The following is an 11,907-nucleotide window of genomic DNA, read 5'->3' on the forward strand; positions in this document are numbered from 1 at the left end:
ATTGCTAGCAGGATGTAAAATGGTAAGGCACTCTGGAAAATAGTTTGGTGGTTTCTTAGAAACTGAATATGCCTTACCATGTGATCCAGTGATTACACACTTGGGCGCTTACCCGAGAGAAATGAAAGCTTATCTTCACAAAAAACCCCGTACATGAATATTCACAGCAGCTTTATTCATAACAACCAAAATTTGGAAACAACCCAAATGTCCTTCAAGGGGTGACTGATTAAGCAAACTGTGGCATAGCCATACCATGGAATACTACTCAGAAATAAAAAGGAACCATCAGGTTGGATATACACAATAACTTGAACAGATCTCACACTTGTATTACTTATGTGGAGTGAAAAAAAAAAAACCCAACAATCTGAAAAGGTTATGACTATGCAAGTCTATTTATACAGCATTATCGAAATAAAATGGTAGGGATGAAGAGCAGATTAGTGATTGTCAGAGCTTAATGACATCATGCTACAAAGCGGGTAGCATGAGGAAGCCTTGGGGTAGGAAATCATTGTGCATCTGGATTGTGGCAAAGGATCTGTACATATAAGACATGAATTCATGTATCTGTACATATATAAAATTGCACAGAACTACACACACACACACACACTCTCAAATGAGTGCATGCAACACTGTGCAAATCTAAATAAGCTCTGTGGACTGTACCAGGGTTAATTTCCTGGTTTAGATATCACTGGAGCAGACTGCGTGAAGAGTACATGTGACCTCCCTGTATGTGTTTTGAAGCTTCCATGAATCTATAATCATTTAAATTTTAAAATATTTGTTAAAGATTGTATTTATTTATTTATTTTAGAGAGCGCAGTCACACATAAGTGGGGGGAGGGGCAGAGGAAGAGGGAGAGAGAGAATCTCAAGCAGACTCCCAGCTGAGGACAGAGCTCAAGACAAGGCTCAATCCCATGGCCCTGAGATCATGGCCTGAGCCAAAACCAAGAATTGGACAGTTAACCCACTGAGCCACCCAGGTGCCCCCAAACATTTAAAATATTTTAAAAATTTTAACAAAATTCCCATGGAACTCACAACTGTGAATCATCTCCTTTGGCTCTGTTACGCATCACATATTCAGCTCCCCGGTTCTCGTAGCTACAATCCCGCACACGGCTCCGGCACTAATCTAGCAGTTATCTTTTCACTTTCTTTCTGAGGCACACACAATCAGTGACAGAGAAAAACTGCCTTTTACATATGATTTTTAAGAGCCAGAGTCTGCTAAGCGTGGCTAAAATAAATCATATCAGTAGATGATAAATTGTATACAAGTTAGTGCGATGATTTTTAGATCACTAAGAAATTATCCAACTCTCAAAGAAAAAGACAAAAAACCCACAATGAACATTGTACTGTTAGTACTACAAACTCTACGTAGCTCATATTTTCTGGTTACTGAGTGAGAGGATGGATGGAGTGACATCAGAGCAGTGCATCTGAGAGTGGATTTTTTTTTTCCTGGGGTGCAAAGCATGCTATTTGGACAACTCTGAAGAGAACTCATACAAATGGTGGTTAACTCAACAAGATAAGGCATCTTCAATGACAAAATCCAATGGAGTGTCATAGAATCAAACAATTAGGCAATGCTAGTTTTGCCGTGGATATCCTAGCCTCTGTTACTAATTTCAATATTAGTATTGAAATATTGTTAGTTACCCTCTAAATTCAATAGCTCTTATTTTTTGTAGTAATGCGATACTGTCTAGAACATTACTTTGAAATTTTTACGAATTCATTTAAAACCAGACATGCTGCTTCTAAAACTCCGTGAAGATGAAATACGCAGAAAATCAGATTCAAGTTTGAAATAGAAGAATAATGGGGATGGGTTGGACCCAAAACTCTATCATACATCAAATAATATAATAAAGCTGGAATAATTAAAAATGGTTAGTATTAGCAAATGTAGAACTAGAGAGACTATGGAAGAGAAAACAGAAGGCAAAAATAGAAAGAAATTACAAATAAGAAATTAGTATACCACAACAGTAATGCTTATCAGGAAGAAAGCAATGGAACATCAGATAATGTTGGGCAGTTGTCCAGCTGCCTGAAAAAATTGGCCCCTAAACTTACTCCTTAGGTCAAAGTAATTCCACGTGGTAGACTGAAAATACTAAATTTTAAACACAATAGGAAATTTCAGGACTTTTTAAAAGCATTCTTTATGTGAATCAAGACTTTCTTTCTTTTTTTTTTAAAGATTTTATTTATTTGACAGAGATAGAGACAGCCAGCGAGAGAGGGAACACAAGCAGGGGGAGTGGGAGAGGAAGAAGCAGGCTCATAGCGGAGGAGCCTGATGTGGGGCTCGATCCCAGAACACTGGGATCACGCCCTGAGCCGAAGGCAAACGCTTAACCGCTGTGCCACCCAGGCGCCCCTCTTTTTTTTTTTTAAGATTTTATTTATTTATTTGACAGAGAGAGAGAGACAGCCAGCGAGAGAAGGAACACAGGCAGGGGGAGTGGGAGAGGACGAAGCAGGCTCCCAACAGAGGAGCCGATGTGGGGCTCGATCCCAGAATGCCGGGATCACACCCTGAGCCGAAGGCAGACGCTTAACGACTGAGCCACCCAGGCACCTCTGAATCAAGACTTTCTAAGCATGCCTCAAATTTCAAATTTCAGGCAAAATAAACAATAAATAAACAATAAATAAGAGTACATCAAAGCAAACATTTCTACGTGGCAAAAACCTCATCAAAATCAAATGCCAAACTGGAATAAAAATATTCAAAAACAGGGAAAATGTAACTTTACTATATAAAGAGCTTTTGAAAATGAATAAGTAGATTAAGTCTCTAAAAGAAAATTGCACCAATAATAGCTAATATTAATCAAGTATATTTGCTATGTCCTAGCCATTATTCTAACTTATAACCATATAAATATATATGGAATCTATGTCAATACATATTTCAAATGATACAGCAATTCTAAAAGGAATGTACTACTCTTTCTCCACACTCAGAAAAGCAGGGAAAAGCAGGCTCCCAGCTGAGCAGGGAGCCCAAAACAGGGCTGGATCCCAGGACGCTGGGATCATGACTTGAGCTGAAGGCAGATGCCCAACCTATGGAGCCACCCAGGAGCCTCGGGACCACTTACTTTTACTGTATGTCATTTACTTACGTAAAATGTTTGTGATTTGCATGGATAATAGTTACCCTCCCCCAACACACACGCGGTGACTTTCTGATTCTTTGAGGTCTAGAAATGGAGAGGTCTTTTCTCCCTCTGTGGTGCTCTTCTCTCCCTCCTATAACTCTCAAGTTTGTGACCCTGAGTTTTGGTCACACCTGATCCCCGTAGCCAGGCATAAAATTATTTGAAGAAGTGGATTTCTTCTAGTCCCTATTTCCAATCAATGAGGTTTCCAGATGTAGCCACGCCCTGTTTGATTTCCCTCTTTTTGAACTCTAGTCCTTTCAAGGTGTCACCTGATGAGATTCTTGCGTATTATACAGAGAAACACAATCCATTACACCTACACTTGGGTCCAACTCCTTTATAGCCTCTGGTAGTAGTTTAAAGGCCATTCAAGGAACAATGAAACAATTAAATGTGTAAATAAGAGCAGGCTTTTCTGACTATGACTTTGAACCTCATAGATACTAAACTCACCAAAAGCAAAATGTCCTTCCCTCAATCTTTTATTTGGAGGCTACATGAAGTGGGTGCTGTGAGACTGTGCTGTTGACCAGGAGGTGGCAGTGATGCCATTCCTCTTCTTCCTTGAATTCTATAAACATCAAAAGCATGAAAATTACTTTTGATTGGCTGAGCCCCTAACAGAAAGGCTCTCTCCTGCATCAGAGAACAAGAGCCAAGACCCAGGGACAGAGCCTCAGAGAAGATTTGGAATCGTCACAAATTGTACCAAGACTCAGACGTCAGGATGGAGAACATGCTGGAATGTGCATTCATAGTTCTGTGGCTCCAGCTTGGCTGTAAGTTGGAGGTTAAGAGAGAAGAACCACCAAATAAAGGACGCATTTATCCAAAGCTGGGGAGAAGAGATAGGGGTTCCGTGTCAGCTCACCCTGGGGTGTCCTTGTCGGAATTTTTCAAAACTGCTGTAAAATTTCCGATTTTGTCTTCCTCAACAGGGTTGAGTGGAGAAGACCGCGTGGAGCAGAGTCCTCAGACCCTGAGACTTCAGGAGGGAGACCATGTCAGCCTTAACTGCAATTACACGGTCAGCTCCTTTAACGGGCTACAGTGGTATAGGCAGGATCCTGGGCAAGGCCCGGAATTGCTCTTCCTCCTGTATTCAGTTGGTGCTGAGAAGCAGAAAGACAGACTAACAGCCACACTATTAAAGAAGGGAAGTTATCTGCACATCGAAGCCTCTAAACCTCAAGACTCAGCCACTTACTTCTGTGCTGTGGAGACACAGTGCTCCCAGACGGCCCCAGCCTGTCCCCGAACCCTGCAGCTGCACGTTGGAGTAAGGGCACCTCTGCTGTTTCTCCGCCTCGAAGAAGTACTTACTCAGCATTCAGAGCCTCTTTCCAAATGGCCTTATGGAGAATAAAATCTTGTGACACAGCTAGATGGCACAGATTTCTGCTCATTCTGTCCTGGTCTCCTGGACAGTCCCCTTTTTGTGTTCCTGCATCAGTCTGCTCTTCCTAACAGCCCAGAGCTTCCATCCCATGGATACAGAAGGCATAGCTGTGCTATAGACAGCCTTGGGTTCTTGTTTGGGGTCACTTGAAAAGAGACTGCCCAGGAATACACACTCTTCCCAGAAAATTTTTTTAAAAGTGTTTTCCATTCTCTTATAGTAATCTGGTCTAATCTCTAATAAGTGAATCTTTCCCATTTTAATACAGTCTTCTTGAAGCCCACATCTCCACCAGCCATATTTCTACATTCCCTTCTCCTTAAGCACCAAATTAATGAAAAGAATTATCTGTACGCACTGTGTCCATTTCCTCAACGCCCATTCTTCACCTCCACCGGAGTCTGGCCTCTGTTAGCGTCACTCCAACAGAATCTTTTGCCTTCACTCCCCTGGCTGTGGTGTTGATAAAACCAATGGATGGTTACTTTATCCAGTCCTCATCTTTTTTTTTTTAAGATTTTATTTATTTGACAGAGAGAGAGACACAGGGAAAGAGGGAACACAAGCAGAGGGAAAGGGAGAAGCAGGCTTCCTGCTGAGCAGAGAGCCCAACGCAGGGCTCGATCCCAGGACCCTGGGATCATGACCTGAGCTGAAGGCAGACGCTTAATGACTGAGCCACTCAGGCGCCCCTATCCAGTCCTCATCTTGTCTGAAATTCTCAGCGGTCTCTCTTCCTTTCTTTTTAAAAATAAGTGTTCTTTTTTTTTTACCAAGATCATACTTCATATATTTACAAAATCAAATAGCACCGTTTTTGGGCCCCACTCCTCCACATACTCCAGTCCTGGAATGGATTTATTGGGTCATAGAGTAGGCATATATTTAGCTTTAGTGGCTGTTGGTAAACATTTTTCTAAAGGATTGAACCAACTCAAAATCTTATGAGCAATGTATGAAAGTTCCAGTTACTCCATATTCTCACCAAAAAGTGGTATGAGTTTTTGTTTTGTTTTTAATTTAAGCCATTCTGGTAATGTATAGTGGTATCCCATAAAATTATGGTTTTAATTTGTTTTTCCTGAGGAATAATGATGCTGAACACCTTTTCATATGCTCATTAGCCATCTGGAAATTCTCTTGTGTCCAGTATCTATTCAAGTCCTTTTGCCCATTATATGTTTATTACCCACATGCATGCATTCTTTATATATTCTGGCTATGGGCTCCTGTTAAAATTTTGTACTGTGAATTATCTCCTAATCCATTGCTTGGCTGTTCAATTTCATAATGATGTCCTTCGATGTAGAGAAGTTCCTAGTTTTAATAAAGTCCAGCTAATCATTTTTTCCTGTATTGATTAATATTTTTTGTGTGTGCCCTGTTGAAAAATCTTTGCCTGCTTCAAGGCATGGACGTTTTTGTTTTTGTTTTTGTTTTCATTTAGGACCCTATTCGACCTCATGCCAATATTTGTGATAATATGCAATAGGTGTCAAGGTTCCAATTGCTTCATAACCATTAAGTGAAAAGATCATCCTTTCTTTCCTAGAATTGCAGAAGCATTTTTGTCACATATCAAGTGACCATACATATGTAGGTCTATTCCTGCACTACCATCATTCCACCTGTATGATAATGTGTTTATTAATGTAGTTTTATAGTAAGATTTGAAACTCATTGTGTTTTTCCTTCATCTTTGTTCTTCTCCATATTATTTTATCTACCGTAGGTCCTTTGCAATTCCACACAAACTTTAGAACCGATTCCTAAATTCTAAATCCTTTTCAATGTCCACAAAATTTCTGTTGCAATTTTGATTGATTTTTCATTACATCTATGAGATTGTTTTGGGGAGAATCGATATCTTAGCCATTTTGAGTTTCATGTCATAAATATAGACGGTCAATTTATTTAGGTCACCTTCCATTTCTCTAAGCACTTGTTGTAATTTTTACTTTCGTGATCTTGCACTCCCTATGTCGATTTACATCCATGCATAGAGATCCCGTGCAATTTTTTAGATGTTATTTTCCAATTGTTGCTGGTGTACAGACATAGCACTGGTTTTTATACATTGACCTTATAGTCACTGAACTTGACAAATGTCGTGGTTAATTCTAGTTGTTTGTGAATTTGTTTGGATTTTCTGTCTCCATAATCATGCTACCTGCAAATGAAGGAAGTTTTATTTCTTTACTTGCAGTCTTTATTATCTATTTTCCTTGCCTTATTTGCCAGCCTTTGTGGCAGGGCCAGCTTCCCGGAAACACTGAGATCTGCTTATTATTACAGGTTGGCAAAGATTGAAAAATGCAAAAGATACAAACAGAATGAGTGTCTGGAGACCTGCCTTTTAAGTTAGACCAATGACTAATCTCCTCCTCATAAATGGACTCTGAACAACAGAATCATCTGTCCCATCCCTTCCTTGTGGGGAGGGGGTGGGGGAAGGCCTAGAAATAAGGAAACGTAAATGGAAGCTTCCTGATTTGGGGAGAGAGACAGAAGTATTCTTTTATCCACATCACCTGGTTTTGTTCCGTTTTAGCCCGTTGGGTTTATAGCTTTACAGTTTACCCAACGTTCTCAGGTCAAGAGATCAGTAAATAATCTTGGGATTCTTGTTTTGACCCACCCTCATTTTGCCGTCCCCATTGTGACCATTATTGCCTTTATTATCATTTATTGACTCCTTAGCATATACCAAGTGCATTGCCCAGCACTCCACTCATTCATTTCAGAATCCAAAAAACAGTGAAGTAATGTTAACACATCCTCAGATAAGGAAACTGAGGCTTAAGTGGGTTGAAAGATGAAGGAATAGCTGAGATAAAGGAAAATGGTGTGGGCACCGTGACAGGAGATCGAAAAATAAGAACTCGTGAGCGAACCAGCTGGACAATACTTCTCAAATCTTCTGGACGTTTAGGAATCACATGAAGACGTTATTTCAAAAGCGCAGATCCCATTCTGATCAATAGGTCCTGAGTCAATAGGTCTGGCATGAGGTCGGGGGCCACTTTTTAGTGAGTTACTGATGATTTGGGCTCAAGTGACTGGAAATCTTACTTTGAAAACCAGGGCCGTTGGGAGGCTGCTGCCTTTCAGGAGGATGGGTGACTCAGACCTGCCAGTGTTGGGGGTTAACGCAGATGGGAGGTGCTGAGGGACCCTCAAGCCCCACCGTGGCATGCCTGAATGCAACGCACACCTTATTTCTGGTTAAGCCATATCCTGTTTTAGTTAGTAGAAAACTTCCTTTTTAACGATAATAAGGTAGTATTTTTTTTTCAACAGCAAAAAGAAATTTATCCATGGTTTGAAAAGCAGCAGAGAGGAGTAAAAGATAGACAAGGTTTTGGGTTATAGAGTTAACCAGAAAAAAGGCCAGAACAACTTATTCCACTCTCCAACACGGATAAAAGTTTATTTGTTCTTTATTTGTTTTAAGATTTAATTATGTATTGGGGGGGCAGAGGGAGAGGGTGAGAGAGAATCTCCAGCAGACTCCGCACAGAGCACAGAGCCTAACTCCTGGCTTGATCTCACAACCTTGAGATCATGACCTGAGCTGAAATCAAGAGTCAGACGCTTAACTGACTGAGCCACCCAGCCACATTCTTCATTTTTAATTAAAAATTAAAATAAAAATTAAATTCTAAAATTAAAATCTTCCTATATGTTAAAGGCCATAAGTCAATTATCCCTTAATATTTTCTCCTCTCTTCCAAAATTTAAGTGTATTGTATTTAGCTTATTTTAATTAATCTTTTTACTCTCTCTGGATTCTTTACAACACCTTTTTTTTTAAGATTTTTTATTTATTTATTTGACAGAGAAAGAGACAGCCAGCGAGAGAGGGAACACAAGCAGGGGGAGTGGGAGAGGAAGAAGCAGGCTCCCAGCGGAGGAGCCCGATGTGGGACTCGATCCCAGAATGCCGGGATCACGCCCTGAGCTAAAGGCAGATGCCTAACGACTGCAGTACCCAGGCGCCCCAACATCTTAACTTCATATTGAAGAAAGCTGGTTACAACACTGGTACAGATCTGCTTGCTGCAGAATATAGCACCATAGTTCTCTACTCTCTGCCTTTAGAGTTCTCCTAATAATTTCCAGTGGAGACCACAAGATGACTCATAACCATTTATGACCATGTTTAATCTTCTGCCACATCCTCATAGCCAGGCTTTCCTTTTCCAATATTTATGGTGAATTTTGGTTACTATGAAGTCTCTTACTTAATCTTGTCCCCCAAACTTACCTAATATTAATGGAACATTCTTAATATTCCTAATATTGTTGGAATATATAACATATATTTATTTGTATATTTATAATCCATACCGTATTTATAGAGCTATATAGTTATATAATATATAATTATGGGATATATATTATAGAATATATAATTATGAGATATAGTTATATATTATGTAACATGTAGTTATGGGACTGTATGTGTACATATTTTCATGTTGTTTTTTTGAAGTATTAGAAACTTTTATTTAGAATCATCTAGGGATGCCTGGCTGGCACAGTTGGTTAAACCTCAGACTCTTGGTTTAGGCTCAAGTCGTGATCTCAGCATGGTGAAATAAAGCCCCACATGGGGCTCCATTCAGCGCAGAGTCTGCTTGAGATTCTCTCCCTCCCTCTTCCTCTGCCCCTCCCCCTACTTGCACTCTCTCTCTCTAAAATAAATAAAACCTAAAAAAATAAAGAATCACCCATAGAATTAAATATTCTCTTTCCAGTTAGATGAATAGGATTACTGGAAGGCATTTTCCATTGTCACAAATTTGGCAACCAGGGCCCAAAACTAGGGACCAAGAAGCCTTAAGCATCCACCATTTTCCATTAAGAAAGGCTCACAGCCAGACACTCCCTCTAGGATTTATGAAAAAGTGAGCAAACAGGCTCTATATCCCCCAACCTCCAATCTTCACCCCCTTAGCTGATGTGCGGAGTGGGAGGAGCCAAGAGAAGACAAAACTGTTCCCCTTTCCCCAAAAGCCACCTGAGAAGTCAATATCCTCCCTGCAAATGACTTTTAAAGGTAAAGTGACCTGAATAAAAGGGACAATTGTGTGGCATTCTGTCTTTGGATATCTGCTTCTGAAGCAGATTGTGATCTCTTTTTACACCTGCTTAAACAGAAGACGAGGAAATTGGAGAAAGATGGTGGAGTGGGGAGGGGTGGCAACTGGCTGCCTGGGTTTCTCCATTAGGCATGGTGAGGAAGAGCGAGGGTTCTCTGGGCAAGTGGCTCCTCTGAAGCCAGCAGGGCTTGAGCTGTCCCACCAGTGTTCCAGGCAGGAGAGAAGAGAGAGCCAGAAGCTGAGGAGAACATCCCGGAGTGGGAACCTCTGCGAAGGGACCAGCCGGGAGGGGAGAAGCCAGCCTTGAGGAGGTCCCTCCAGGTCCCCTGGTGCTCTCTCTTGGGGAAGCCCACCCCACAGAGACCATCTAGGAAAAAGGAGAAGGAGGTGAACAGAGCAGCCAAGCTGACCTCACTAGGGACCAAGAAGCCTTAAGCATCCACCAGCCACGGATCAAGACTCAAGTTCAGAGAGCCAAGGAGAGATGGCAATCAATGGAAGACATAAACAGGGCGGCACTGAGATTTGTTTAATAACTGAAAATGGCCCAGAGGTTTTGCCATTTTGTTTCCATGATGTCTTTAAGGGAATAAGGTCCAGCGTCCCTCCAAAGCACCATCAATACTTTAAGCCTCTTTGTTTGTTTTTGATACTCTTTCCTCCCCACTTTGCTCCACCTGGAAAATGTTGATTACGTCTTGGTAGGTAAACTTGCATTATATCATCGTATGGTCCCCTAAATCTGTAGGTGATGTCAGATCCTTTCATTTGCCTATAGGGCTGAAACTTTTGAAATAAAATGGCAGGAAAATCAGCTGTATTTTCTTTTTCCAGCTGTACATTCTACCCTCGAAGTGATGAGCCAACAATTACCCCACTGCCTGAAGGGAAAAAAGATCATGTGGTTTTTTTAACAATGAAAAACAAGCAAAAGCTCTTAATATTGCAAAAGTTGTCCTGTCCCACGTGGCGATCATTCTGAAACCACGAATGACCAAAATTGACATCCTTTCTTTAACACCATAAACATATCTCAGCAATTCTCCTCCATGTCTATAAAGCAGCTTTACTAAAGCAGGTTTGTGGACTCGCCCGGGGAGGGAAAGAAGGCCTTCGTGAGTCTAGTCACAAGAGGGGGATGGATGCTCTATTGTCAATAGCATCCCTGATCAGTTGGGGGAGGGGGTGTTTGGCTAGCATTCAATATTGAGGTTTTGCAGAACTGTGACAAATGATATATTTTGTTCTCTTCATTATAAGCAGAACAGTCTGTGCACAGCTTCCAACATTCGGTGATTCCTGGCCTTGTCCCAACCCATTATGAAAGGTTTTCTTTCCACTCAAAATAGGATGACAGAGGAAGACGGGAAGTGGCTATGCTATTTTCAAGCATAAATAAATAATCTATTTTTGTCAGTTTTTTGTAGTGATAGAGAAAAGTAGAATTTTGGGGGGAGGGTGGGAAGGAAATTATTTTACTCAATCTATTTCAGTTTTCTTAAATTTGGGAAGATAACAGGAACAAGTTTTCAAGGTCACTCTCTCCTTCTTTCCTACAAGAGCCTTTCCTCTCTCCCTCCTTTCTGTCCTCCTCTGTAGGTCAACTGTGCCTGACCATGAAACACACACGCAGAGAATGGGGAAGGCGGGTTTTGAGCAGGGTTTGTGGAATATAAAAGGGGGTGCAATTCCAGGTTTCTGGTTTTCTTTATACCAACACGTGAAGTCTCTAAATGCCCTCCTAGAGATGCATGACCCCTGGAGGTATTTTAGGAGACCAGAGAATCAGAGAACTTGGCTCTGACCTTCACCTCTCCAGTCACTTTGAGCAGTCGCTTTCTGCATCTGAGTCTCATTTGCTTGTTCTTGTCATTTAGATGGGCTTTCTCGGTCCTCTCATGTATCGTACTTGGTGGTTTCCTGAATGTAAAGAAAAATCCTCTGAGTTTCCCCAGACCATCAGGTTACTGAAAAGGTATATTCTTTCTCTTGGGTTGTGAAAACACAGTAAGAGAAGGATTCTGGGAGGATGCTGTCCTTAAGGTTCTTATTCTCCTCCTTCAGACTCACCCTCTTGGAGTTTAAAATTCATAAATGCTCTCAAGAGACCCCCTAGGTTGAAAGTGGATGCCTCTGTCACGTGTTTACCCTGGCTCCAGGGACATCACTAAACCAGGGAGGGGTGTCAGCCCAGAAGCTACCA

The 11,907-nt window shown here is 41.1% G+C and overlaps 1 gene segment (V, D, J or C); it reads left to right on the forward strand.

Moving 5' to 3' along the window:
• The first annotated feature begins 3,927 nt into the window (after positions 1-3,927).
• LOC130542286 (T cell receptor alpha variable 20-like) lies at positions 3,928-4,566 on the forward strand. The segment is given in 2 exon segments: positions 3,928-3,979; positions 4,139-4,566. Coding segments are annotated over 2 exon segments (480 nt in total).
• Positions 4,567-11,907: the final 7,341 nt, after the last annotated feature.

This window comes from Ursus arctos, unplaced genomic scaffold (assembly GCF_023065955.2).
Source record: "Ursus arctos isolate Adak ecotype North America unplaced genomic scaffold, UrsArc2.0 scaffold_32, whole genome shotgun sequence".
NCBI classification, from domain to species: Eukaryota; Metazoa; Chordata; class Mammalia; order Carnivora; family Ursidae; genus Ursus; species Ursus arctos.